General features: G+C 46.3%; 1 protein-coding gene across 3 annotated transcripts in view; it reads left to right on the top strand.

The window, feature by feature from the left end:
• Window positions 1-13,631, top strand: part of LOC142560425 (dihydropyrimidinase-related protein 2-like) — a 79,449-nt gene extending 65,818 nt beyond the window's left edge. For all 3 annotated transcript variants that reach the window (XM_075672531.1, XM_075672533.1, XM_075672532.1), the window contains 7 exons: window positions 394-550; window positions 2,672-2,813; window positions 5,285-5,368; window positions 6,861-7,040; window positions 8,935-9,021; window positions 9,683-9,893; window positions 12,106-13,631. In XM_075672531.1, the coding sequence (XP_075528646.1) occupies window positions 394-550; window positions 2,672-2,813; window positions 5,285-5,368; window positions 6,861-7,040; window positions 8,935-9,021; window positions 9,683-9,893; window positions 12,106-12,191 (947 nt within the window). In that variant the 3' untranslated portion in view covers window positions 12,192-13,631. The remainder of the gene's footprint in view (window positions 1-393; window positions 551-2,671; window positions 2,814-5,284; window positions 5,369-6,860; window positions 7,041-8,934; window positions 9,022-9,682; window positions 9,894-12,105) is intronic.

Here is a 13,631-nt window from a genome sequence, read left to right as displayed (position 1 = left end):
CCGGCCCGGCGGATGCGTCACCTACTCGTCTCAACGTGCCCGAGCACCGCCATCACGTGGCCTCATCCCGACGCGTTCCTTCTTCCCCTCGACTCCGAGAGTATAAGAGCAGCTGCTCCCGGACGCCTAGAGAGGCTCCGATTTCTTCAGTTGAGTTACGTGCTCTCCCGTCTCTCCACTTCGGTCGACCTGACCGGCCGCTCTTTTGCGATGCTAGAGTAAACAAGTTGTTCTGTTACCAGTCGACTCATGCTTTGCCGGGACCTTCGGATGCTTCCAGTTGTGCCCCAGGCCGCCAGGCCAACGCTACCCTTGGGGCTTGCGACCCAGCTGCAACAACGGGCGTCAGCGCTGAGGTTCCAACAGTCCCAAGACCGCTTTGTTTTCTTCCAGGTTGCGTAGTGTTCGGCCAGCCCACAACGGCGAGCCTGGGCACTGATGGGAGCCACTACTTCAACAAGTGCTGGAGCCATGCAGCGAGTCACGTGACCTCACCGCCGCTGAACCCGGACCCTTCCACGCCTAGCCGTCTCATGGACTTACTCGGTTGGTAAGTGAAACTCGTGACGCTTTTCTCATATCCGCTGCTCTTACGGGCAAAGCAACAAACACGACACGGCTGAAACTATGTCGGCGCCTTGAGATGATGTATTTGGATTTCTTACCTTCACGCGATGGTGACAACGTCATGTAGACGAATCACACACTACCATCTTTAAGGAATGGTACCTCTTTGTTACGGCCAAATTCACTGTGAAAAATAACAAAATAAAATTAAAAAGCACTTATCGTGGCAAAGGCTGACATTTACGGCCGGCGATTGTAGAGCATTACATCGCAACCATATTCTGAATTGAGTATTATATTATATTGTATTGTATTGAGTTGCATTTCGCACCCTGGTTGACTGCGCGGTATTGAAAGAGCGCTTGCTATAGGCGATTTTTACAATGTAATTTCAGAATCCACGTAGAGAGCAGTTACCCTATGCTCTTTGAGTGAAAGTGAAAGACAATAAATACTTTAAAAAAAGAACACTGATATGAACTTCTATTTGCAACAAAGTTCTGGAGAGATAGGACCGACCGGTTGAGGCAGTTCGAAGAGTCCTGACCACCTCGTACCTAGTCAATCTGTCTGAAAGCAAAACGCGAGGAGTGAACGTTAATGAATGGTTCTACAGAAATCTAGACAGCACCGAAGTGAGCAAGTGTAGAAAAGAAATTACAGATACGTACACGACCACATAAATAAGCTATATTTAACAAGCATGTGCAGTTCTTCCTTGGAAAACTTTAACGCCGGGGCAGCAGAAGCAGGAGCACTCATATTTCGTTGTCTGTTTGGCAATTCTTTACGTTGAAATGTTCTGGACTGCCGGTGTTGTTCTAAATGCAGTGCTTTTTTTTCGTAGTTAGGCTACACGAAAACACAAGGTCGATTGAAATAAGGAACTGTCGCATTTTGTTTAAAGACAAGGTCTTCGCATTACTCACATAAATAAGGAGCGACAGTTGAATAAAATTCGCAAGTGTTACCACCATGCACGCAGCAATTTAAATTTTTTTGAAGTGTAATAAGTGGCCATTATCCTAGGTATCAGGACTAACGTCGGGCCAACCTTGTACGGTGCAGCGCTAATGTGGCCTAACATTGTGCGCGTACATTGGCGGGTATAGGGTCAGGAGTGCGTGCCCACCACGCCAAAAAGTGGCATTTAGCGCATTATAGCGAGGCATCGCCCGCTAAGCTATAAGACTCTTAGCTTTGTGATGTGAATCTTTACATATCACTTTAAAAACGGGATCCAAATATACGATAAGAACGTATCATAAATTTTAATAGACCTTTCACAGCGCCTCTGCATGGGCGCTGCCATCTTTGAACACGTGACCACACCATGCGCCATTGCGGGTCTGCCTTCCCGCTTCCCATAGCGTATGACGTGCCGAGTAAACGCAGAAAAGCGCTGTCTTCAATTTCTGGGTAAATTATTATTCATCGGTGACGCAACGCTTTCAACAGAATGTGCAAACGGAACGTTGCACCGGTGACAGTTTACGCTCGGCCTTATTTTAGCCTGACGGCGGTGAGCGAACAGCCCAAGTCCTGACGACAAACTGTTCAAGCCCAAGAACAGACGACAAACTGTTCCAAAGTGAGCGCGAATCCCGTCATCTGTACTCCAACTTTAGCGGTCCGCTGATACCTCTTATGCTTCATATAATTAATTGTACATGTAATAACAAGTTCTCACAATTAAACAAAACATGTTTTTGTGCAATATTAAAGCTAAAATAGCTTTTTACGTGCTGTTTTAGTACACGATGAACCATTGTGATGGACGTAACGGTGCTGGCCAGACGTGTCTTCGTGGTGTCCTTATCATCTGAGAGCGATGCCAATCCGAAACCACAATATACCGGCATTCCCATGCACACCACAGCGCAGCAGCGCCACATTTCCCTCTGGGTAATGCAGTGAGAAACACTATGCCGCTCCCCTGCATTGACGGTATTATGCCTAAACATGCTGGTTGCTTCCCACACGTAGTGGCAACAGCCAACAGCGTCCGCGAGATGGCTCTGTTCTGGTAGTACAAACTCATAGTCTGCCGCGCGAATGAAACGATGCAAATTTTGAGCACGAAAGGAACCACATTTCTTTCCAGCGGAGACCTCCACGTCACCGGTTCTCAGCACTGCACCTACACAACTGCACAGAGGGCCGTCGGAGCCAATGACTTCACCAAGATCCCGCACGGAGTCAACGGCGTGGAAGAAAGGATGCTGGTTGTCTGGGAGAAAGGAGTGGTAAGTACTGGCCTGATGCTCGGCTCCATAGTCAAATGCTTAAAAATTATGTTCTGGCGATTCACGTGCTGAAACCACAATCTAATTATGTGGCGCGCCTATACTAAGCTTACTTATGAGGCACGCTTACTATAAGTACTAAGCTACCGCGACGAGTGGTAGTTAAATGTTTATCGAGAGAGAAAGGCTAAATTCAGTTGTAAAAATAACAGAGTCAACCCAACAAGTCTTGTGCGAGAATCGATCTGTACTAAAACAGGCAATATTAAAGAAATGTGCATTGTTGGAAGGCTTTGCACCTACTTATAGGGTGGGAAAACGCACAAAATTGACAGCGACAGGGACGAGGCAGCTTGTTCATTCACAAATAAGTTGTGTGACTGTCCGCAGTTGTAATTGAACACTTGTCCTGTGACCTTCCTCGTCTCGCGCGAAATTGGGAAAGTGAATGTTTGGTCTTTATTTCCTCCGTAACGATCCAACCTCTTCCACCAAATTAATGTGAATACTGAATGTTTATCAATACTTTGTGAGTCATTAATAATTTGTTGTTGGGTCCTGTAGCAATTTCTTCCAGATATTTCGCAAGCCAGCGAGTAGAGTGCATGATAAAATGCTGAATAGATTAAAAAATATGTTACCTGAATTTTCTTTTTCATCCGTAGAAAATCACCTAAATATAACTTACAAATGTTTGTATATTGAAGCAGCAATATGATGTTGGAACATTCAAAATCAGTCTAGCATCACTTGCATCATCATCATCACAGGGGAAATTTCTTATTTAAAGGGCCCCTAAAACGGTTCGGACAAATTTCGTAGACACGTAGGGCACAGCTACAGTTAATAATTCGGAAGTTACCCTCCTCCACAGCCATGCATTTTCTCTTCAACACGTTCGCCGAGTGATCGGGGCTAAGCTCCGCCTTCGCTGGCTCTGCGTCATGATGGCACGTCGTGTCGCCTACTTCCGGTTCTCTAGGAGCAAGCGCGCAAAGCTTCTCCAACCTCTCCGCCAGCAGCTTGACAGTCGACCCGAAGCAGTGAAGCTTTGCAGAAGTACATAAAAAGTCGCAACAAGACTACACACACACACACACACACACACACACACACACACACACACACACACACACACACACACACACACACACACACACACACACACACACACACGCACACACACACACGCACACACGCACGCACGCACGCACGCGCGCGCGCGTACGGGCGCGCGTACGGGCGCGTACGGGCGCACACAAATTATACCAAGCTTTAGTTAAGCGGAACTGCTGACTACTATTGAATAGGACGGACACCTTGAACGCGTCATGATTTCAGAGACAGCAAGCTCATACGTACGCAGCGCGATTCGAACCCTTCTATCCGCAAGGCGCGTTTGCTTCGTCATTACCGTGCAGCCGCGGATGCGCCGAGGCAAGTGCCATCTGGTGGTGCTGCAATAAACCTAGCGGGGCGCGCAGCGCGCGTGCTCCCCTGTGATTGGTTGGCCTATTCGGCAAGGGAACTGTCAGGCCACAGCTCCCGCGGTCACGAAACCCGGCGAGGTTCACGAAGAAGCACTTCGCTTTTGAAAATTTCGCTACTCCTGGTGAAATTTTTGTTGCATCTCTGACGAAACACTGGAGATGGTTTATGGTGCGAAAAAGTGCCTTTACATAATTATATCGTAGTGCTATTTTCTATGTGCACATCCTGTTAGACATGATAGGCGAACCTTTTCACATGTTATAGCATCCTGACAAACAGCAGGTGTTGCAGGTATTACGAGTGCTATTTGTGCACCAGCATGAACGCAGCCATCCGGGTTTGTTAAAGTATTCAGACTATAAACGAACACTTCGTGCACGAAATGCTGTCATTTGAATGAGACAGTGTTACGCTTAAATGCTTTCGTTCGACGGCTGCATATGACGCCAGACGTCACATGAGACCGCGTGATTCTGACATCACACGACGTCACAATCCACTTACTTCTCGCTTGGGCGACCCAGTCCCACTCTATCAACAGTGGCAGAAAGGGACTGCCGCTTGAACCAAAGTTTCGACTTGTCCCCTAGCCGAAATGTTGGCTCTATACAGTCATTTCCTTCATCGACCACTGTGAATCACTTCAAACTTCCATCTTAATGTGAACTCATGTCTTTTTGTTTGTTTCTTTCCCCAAAGGAGCTTATAATAGGCAAGTTATGAAATCGCGAAAAGCGGTCGGACGAGCTAAACACTGAAAGAGTCATTAATATGTAATGTAATGATGTCCATGAAGTTAGAGTTTTATGACAGAGACTGCATCTGTGGCGATGAGGATGTCGTATGGTGACAGAAAAGTTGTTCTCGCATGCAGTGGCTCAGAAATGTCGCTCGAAGGATGTAAAACCCGACTCACGCGAACACCCAGAAGAATCTAATCACTTCTTTTCCAATCACATGGATGTCCTCATTTTTTTTAGATGACTGGCAAGATGGACGCCTGCCGTTTCGTTGCTGTCACCAGCACAAATGCTGCCAAGTTGTTCAACATTTATCCTAAAAAGGTAAACAAATTAATTCTAGTGCGTTTCTTTCTTATTTTTACAAGGGCTCTGAACGTGCTATCACGTAGAAAAAGAAAAGCAAGCAAGCATTAGCAGGTCTTCTTATTTTGGTGATGTAATCCCAAAACAAAACTATCAAGCAAGTTGTCATGAAAGCTTTAACACAGCACGTGTAAAAAACCAGACGAAAACAGTTCAGAACATTGTTTTACGAGGAAATAACGTAAACGTTTGATTCACTTTTTAAGAAACCCGTGCTCTGCGCTGCGCGTGACGTCACAAGGGTCTATGAGTGACGCTATATTTCACGATTGTGCCAGGCCTCCCCTCGCACGTCATCGGGCTCATTATGCTTCCTATAGGCGGTGCAAATTCATCGCAGTGAATAGCATTTAACGCGTCAGTTTGTAAGCAGTATCGGCGTGGTAATGTTTCATATCGGATGAACAAAGCGTGCTCCAAAAGTGCCCAGTGCAACGAGTGGACAAAACAAAATCCGTGGGCCACTTTCGATGCACCTAAACACGGCCGGCTTAGAAGTGCAGTTTGAGTGCGCGACAAACAACAAAAAAGAGAGTAGGCTCTTTACCAGAGTACTGCAAGCGATGCTGGTGTGTGCCTGCCCTGTAAAAGTCACATTCTTGAAAGTGAATAAAAGTATAAAAAGGATTTGCAGAAGGGTTGAAATCTGGACCAGTTGGTACATACTTGAACGAAAAAACCAGTCAAAAGCACAAAGGACGTTGTGTTGTGAACCTCTCCTCTTGTCCTTTGTGTTTTTGACTGGTTTTTTCGTTCAAGTATAAGAAGGTCTACAACTGACACCATTCCACCTTTCTTTGGGTGTAAGGGTGTGAGTTATAAACCGATCTACACCTTTATTCGCTTTGAAGAGTGTAAATTATTTTACAGTGTTTTCCAGAACACCCAGTTTTCAAAGGAAGAGAAGTTAGAAAACGGAGTGCGAAATTGCCGAAACCTTTCTTTTTTACCGATGATGCGGAACCAAAAACGACCAAGAAGTTCCTAAGCGAAAGCAGCCATATACAGACACCAGAATAGGTAGTGCGCTACCTTTTTCTTTTACGTGTTCTGAAATATGTACACTGTGCTTCTAGAAAATTCGCTTTCTTGTAACGTAGACTGCAGCATATCCACTAATCTTGTAATTTTAGTAGAACGAATAAAATGTATTGATAGTCTGTTCATATTTTTTTGCCAGTATAGAGTACAGAATCGTATTGCTACAAATGCTTGTAGTGGACAGGGTGAAACCTATTTTATCACCAGTGTTTTCTGAAGAAGAAACAAACAAAAATGTTTTTCCATTTCAGGCCATTCAAAACTTCCGGAAATGTTACATTTGCAGTCTTGCGCTCCTTCTTGTCTATGTGTCTGCGAGCGATAAAAACAAGTTCACTATGAAGGATTGTGGTCATTTGGCGTATTCCCATGGGGCGATCGCTTAATTTTATTTTTCGATGTTCTCCAGGGACGCATACAAGCGGGTTCGGATGCCGACATCGTCATTTGGGATCCCAAGAAGTTGACAGTGATATCAAAGAAGTCCCACAATTCCGCGGCCGACTTTAACATCTTCGAAGGAATGCACGTCCGTGGCGGACCACAGTACGTCATCTCTGGAGGACACGTGGTCATGGACGACGGCCAAGTAAGCTCCGATTTCCCATACCATATCGCCGCTTTCGAGTCAATTCGAGCAGAAAAACGCTTCTTCATACCTTTAAAGAGCACCTAGACTAGCGTTAGCTATATCCGATATTATGTAAGACTCAACACGTCGCCTCGGAGATTTCAGCTCACCGCCGGTGGTGCCTGATCTTGGAGGGAAGTCGAGCAGCTGTGTGTTGTCAGTATGCGTCATTTCCGGCGTGAGGTGATGGTTTGTTTCTTTTTTTTTAATTTTCATGTCAAAGACGTGTTTCTTTTGCGAGCCTTTCGCGACGCATCCACTCATATTTCAGACGTCAAATTTTGCACGGTGGCCCTTCTATACACGTACACTATCTCAAACTATAGACTTTCGCAGCCCCAAATTTCGTTACATTTGGTCTTTGCGTGCATGGGCCTCAGCTCAGCACATTGTTCACGAGATCGCGTCTTGTTATCGCAGCGAAGGGGCATGCGTCCAAAGGAACAAGACTGATTCCGGAAAGAGTCTTCAACTGAAGGCATGTTTAGATACCCGAAATATTCTTCGAAATGGCACACTGTAGCACCTACATTAGTGCCAGCAACTGTGCCACGCATCGTAGCTAGCCTCTAAGCTGGGACCTCTTTCAGAACCCACGTCTCACGGCAGCCTACATGTTTTCAACAGCCAACAAAATTATCTCCTTTCAAAGTTATTTAAGGTGGGAAAACAGAGAAGAGAATGATCGGCACCAGAAACAAAAAAGAAGCGGGCGCTGTGGGGAAGGGAGTCGTTACTACGATTCCTTTATTCACCAGAAACTACATTACGTACCGCTAATCAATACTGTGCTGCGTTTTATCCCGTAGTGCTATGCAGAGAGAGCATTTGGAGCGACCTGGAATTCGCAGCCTCGAAAAAAAGAGGAAGTGTGTTGGGCGTTTAGTTTAACTTAACGCCTCATAGAAACTGTCAGCCCCAGTCACTTGAACCGCCCCCCCCCCCCCCTATCCTAGTTGCTGTTGCTTGGCCCGACAGGATACGCTTTGCGGACACACCCTGTATTTTTACGTGCAGTGGATGGTCGTAATCTCAACACTCTGGTGACGAAGCTGCGTGCCACACTGCAGAGGAGGCTAGAGGTGAACGCTTTTTGGGCTATATACGAGAATTAAGAAATGCAAAATGCAAAATGCAAAGAAATTAACCGCTGAGAAGGCAGCAGGAATCTGAAGAATGCAGTTGTGCAACTGCTGCAGTCACCTTAATATTTTTTTCGAATGTTAATGTCGAACGCCCTACACAATCTGCTAGACAGAAATGGCGTTGAAGGTTGCTTACTTCATTAGGATAGTGGTACGCAGTGACTTACTCAGACAGTAATATGCTCGAACCTACGGGTGTCCCCACACGTGACTCGCGGTCGGCTAGTGTGCGTATGGCTAGACTGCATACGCAGAATACCACGTCAGCTTCTTCGCCTGCCTCGTTTTAAACTATACTTTTCATTAGGTTGAGTGGTCACCATTCTTGTAAACTAGGCCAGCGTTTCTTAGCTAAGATGAGACACGGTGAGGATTGGTTAGTTCGATGGACTGCCAACTAATTGTCTCTTCACAAAAGCGTTTCGACAGGCATCTTGAAGAAACGGTCCTGGAATATCGAAGATAGGTTCGGTTAGCCTGTTCTACAGTATTGTTCTTCGTCAGTCTGTACGAATGGGCTTCTCTGAACGATGTCCATGCTTTAGCACGGTTTGTTCCGCAAGCAACTAAGAGTGTTATGTCGACGCGAAAATATTTCGTGGCCTCTGTAGTGCCCCTATCGCATTCTTTTCTTCTTCTTTGACTTGCCAGTAACGTGAATATTGCACGAATGTTATCACATGAAACAACGCGCCATTTCTGCGCAGCTCAAAGTGAGTCAAGGGTCCGGGCGCTTCATCGGCCTGCCACCATTCTCGCCACATACCTTCAGCACTCTCTTCGAGAGGGAGCGGGTAAGTAAACGCAATGTAACCAACTTTGCTTCGCGACCCCACGTGTTTAGTGTCCGAACGCTTCTGCGGCGACCAGTCTCTAAAGCATTACGTCATTTTTGAGTATACACTAATAAAGATGGCCATATGCTGTCGCCGGACAGTAGATTGTATAAGCGGTTTGCTTATAACAAGCTCAAATGTTTGCTCGAATAGTTAAAATTCCAAAATGCTGTCAACAGCTTCCGATAATAGGTCCCGAGGTCTTTCGTGGCAAAAGAGACTTGATTGTAGACATTGTTTCGTTTAATTCGTCCTTCACGCCTCGAACGGCTCTGCGCGACTTCCCAGACTGATCATCTTCAACAACATATGGGTTATAAATGGAACAATTCGCGTCGGTAGTACATGTGCGGAGAGTCTTATCGTCTTCTGCGGTTAGAAAAACAGGTTCGCTTCGAAATTTAGGCCGGTAAAGGCGGAGAAAAGGTGATAAACGAAGCCACAAGAACGTGTGAAGCCACAAGCGCGAAGACTAGGCAAACCCATGTTACTAGTCATCATTCTCACAGTTGCTGAACGATCGCAGCACCAGAGTTTCTCTTAGTGAGAGGTAGTGAACCCTAAGCGCGACGCAGGGCTGTGGAACCGACTAATGTTGCGCGGTGGCGGCGGCACGCAGGCCAGCCAGCACCTCAAGGTGAACCGTGACGGCTACGACGGACCCGTGGGGGACCAGATGATGAACGGAGGCGACGGCGCTACACCGCTGAAGAATCAGATGACACCTCCGAGGGGACAGGAGAGTCCCTTCAGCCCGTCGGAGTTCCACACCCGCGGACCCACTCGCAGCGGAGGTCGCAACCTCCAGGACTCCAGCTTCAGCCTGTCAGGTGAGAATAATGCGCTCCTTGCGTTTCGCGACCTGCATCTTATACCGCTATCCTTGAAAAGAAAGCAATACCATCAATCGGGCAGAACTGATCTACGACGACTAATCAAGTATGCGAATAGCCGAAACGCACCATGCATGAGGCGTCTGCACTGCAGCCGAGCTCCTCTCTTCGAACTTCCACCTGGGCATGCTGTGCCATCTGGCGGCGCCGCCATGAAGTCCGCGCATACCGACCGCGACATAACATAGCGATCCAGGGTGGTGTCGAAGAGGTTCGTAGGAGAGCACCACATTCCAACGGTCTCGGGATCGGCCCAGCAAGAAAACGCGGAGCAGCGGCAACCATATACAGGATGTTTCAGCGAACACTTTTAAAATTTTTTTAATGGTTGCCTGTGGCAGATAGCTCAATTCTAGTTTATGCGCCAGTCTACTGGAAGCGGCGGACACTACTTGCACCAACTATCGAAACGCAAAATCGAATAATTAATAAAAATTCACTAATTAAGTTTTTGACTACTTACATTATGGCCCATATTGCAATTTACAATTCTAGCTGCGGAGTTCGCAAGGCGGATCCACTTGGAACGAATTTTTAATATGACACCAGTTTCGATATATAAGTTCCCGAACTTCGCGGAGAAATGCCTTGGCGTTCCAGTCTACCTCGGTGTTCAAATTTCAGTTTGCTGAAATGCCATCTATCTCGAGGTGTGCTAAACGGTGTCAATAAGGAAGTTGCACTTTCAAGCTGTGCACGAGTCAGCACGTGGCAGGAGCGCTCTTGCAGGACTGCAGCAAGCCTACATCGCTCTTATCACACCACACTGATCCGGCATTGACTAGTTGTTTTTTATGGCCATGTAATATTCACATTGTATTTTCTTTTGCCAAGCCGGTAATAAAGAAATAGGACTCTCGGTGGCTTGCACGTCCGAATCCGAGGGACAGTGCAGCCAAGTGTAGAGAACACATTTAAAAATGAAATTTAAATATAGAATTATAGAAAAAAGATGTCCTCAGACCGCGCTGTATCTGCGCTATTTCTATGGAATGTGTCGTGCTAACGACGCCGAATACCTCCCATAATCAAAACAGGGTTATATTTTCGATAAGCTTCATGTTCTTAATGAAGTAATGAGATGAAAGTGGAAGACAACGGAGCCGAATACAGCCTCCGCTACTACCCCGTGATTCCCCTATGATTTCCTCGGCGTTGCTGCGGGCTTTGTATGGCTGTCACTGAAGACGGCATATCTCTGACATGCGGTCTTGATGATGACTATTACCGGATGCGTATTATCACAACGACCCTCAGCAACCTCGCTATGTGCAAATGCGTAAACAAGGCTGAAACGTGCCAACTTTCAGTGTATAAACATTCGCGAAGCATATGGCTGTTTCCCAAGAGCTGCGAGAAATATGTTTGTGCGTGGGCCTAGGTTACAGCGCAGTGTTCCATAACAGGATGCAAAAAAAAAAAAAAAATTGACAACATACCATTATTGCTAGACTGCGTTGTTCAAGAGCGTCATGCGTTTTTCGCAACGAACTAAACTAAAGAAAGGGCATTTCAATTCGCAGCAGCTTGAAATCGGTTTTCACAGCAGCCGCCAGATGTCCGACATTTCTGGCAAGATGGCAAGTTATCGGCGTAAATTTGAAAGTAGAGCAAATGAATTTAAACGAGAGTGCATTTAGCAGTAGTGCTCGAGTTTAAAAAAAAAAAGGAAGTGTGGGGTTTAACATTTCGAAACACCACAATGGGTTATGAAGGATGGCTAAGTGGACGACTCCGATTTAATTTTGACAACGTTGGTTTTCTGTTTAACATGCACAAAAGGCACGGAACACGAGCACTCTTGCGTTCCGCCTCCATAGGAATGCGTCCGCAGCAGGTGGTGATCGAAACCGCGACCTCGTACTCAACAACGCAATGCCATAGCTACGAAGCCACCACGCCGAGTATTTTTCAAACACAAATCGCCTGGCACTCCAAGGTCCACGAACACATTTCTCAGGTCGTCGAGGCCGCAGCAGTCTCACTTACTTTTTTATTCATGCATGGGTGTTATCATTTCACCGTAGATAATAAATGGCTGGGAGAAACAGATAGCTGTACAAAACCAACACACACAGAGAGACACACATACACACACAGACAAGTTCATAAATTTGCAGAAAGACATTTCATCTCGTTATCTTTGCAGGAGCACAGATCGACGACAGCCAGGGCACCAGGAGCGGCATCCGCGTTCACAACCCACCGGGTGGCCGGTCCAGCGGGATCTGGTAGAGCCCGGATGGAACGACCAGCGCCGCCCTCCTTACTGTCGAATTATTCTCGTGGTCCCGGCCCTGCTATACGGTCTCTCCCTCACCCCCCCCTCACCCCCTCATTTTTTTTTCTAACTCCCTCCAAACAGTTGTGCGCATTGAGAAACTAGCTACCGCCTCCATAAACCTCATTGCCTACAATAACAGCAAAGCACATGCCGTGTTCGCCGAAGCTCTGTAAGCTTCCTCTGCCTCGTCTGAGCAACGTGCAGTGGTGGTATTCCGACGCTGTTTCACGAAGACTTGCTTCAAGTGCATAGTGTAAGCGATCAGAGCATGACAGCTATAACGGAGTAACTACGGAGCAGCTACGGCTCGTTATGGAAAATGTCATCGCGAGGAGAGGAGCCACTTAGAAACATTTTAAACGGCCATCCGAAACAGCTTCCTCTTCTCCCCACACATGCTCCAGAAGAAGAGACAGTCTCTCGAAAGGTAGCCATTATGAAGCAAGATGAAATGAAAAACCTCCATATCCAGCCTCCATAGCCATCCTACATTTTTCTTTGTTTTCGCAGCAGAAGGAAGCGTTTGGTGCCAAATGTGTGTCAGACAATAAACGAACAACTGCTTCACACGGCAGCGGCAAAAGTTGTGCTTTTTTAACCTCCTAAAGGTTGTGCTCTTAATGGCTTTGACGGATGAACGGAAGCGAGTCTTAGATAGGCTGGTCACAAATAATCCGCCTCCGGTAGGATTTGCATTGTAGTTAGACAGTAGTAAAGTACCTGAGTTTTTATTAATATTTTGTGTGTCCTTTAACAGAAATATATGTGCATTTTAAGTCGCTAAACATTGTCAGTTAACACAGCTGTTAAGTTGTCCACTAGATATGATGGCAGTGGCCGATAGAACTTTTTTTTGCATTTTAAAACAGCGTTCGCCATGTAACTTAAGTGTAGCAGTAAATAGCATTTCATACTTCAGACACAAAGGCGCCGGAAAAAGTGCACAACACAGCAAAAGCAGAGCCTATGTTTGAAGCACACTTCATCGTGTGCGGGTGACGATCTTATACTGACGATGACGTCCACTGTTCTATTGCGTTATTGCACCACCAGGGGAAGATGCTTAAAAGAAGTCGAGTGATAACACTTGGCATACTCGCATTCGTAAACAGTAAGAACTATTTGCAGCCCTTACAAACCGGCAAATAGCAGCGGGGAATTAAAGTATTGTAATGCCGGTCATCTATTCGGTAATTCACAACTGAGGCTTACATGCAACGCCTAGCGTTTTGTAACCGTGTTGTTCTGAAACGTAAGCTGAGTGTTCATATTCAGAAAATCAGTGATCCGGCAGACACATTGCAAGTGTAGCTATAGCCAAAATGTGTGAGTGATGTGTGTGCCTGTGTGTTTCCACGACTACGTCTGCAATTAAAGGAATTCAGACTGTA

Source organism: Dermacentor variabilis, chromosome 10, assembly GCF_050947875.1.
Source record: "Dermacentor variabilis isolate Ectoservices chromosome 10, ASM5094787v1, whole genome shotgun sequence".
Lineage (NCBI taxonomy): Eukaryota > Metazoa > Arthropoda > Arachnida > Ixodida > Ixodidae > Dermacentor > Dermacentor variabilis.
This window is presented reverse-complemented; position numbering and strand designations above follow the sequence as displayed.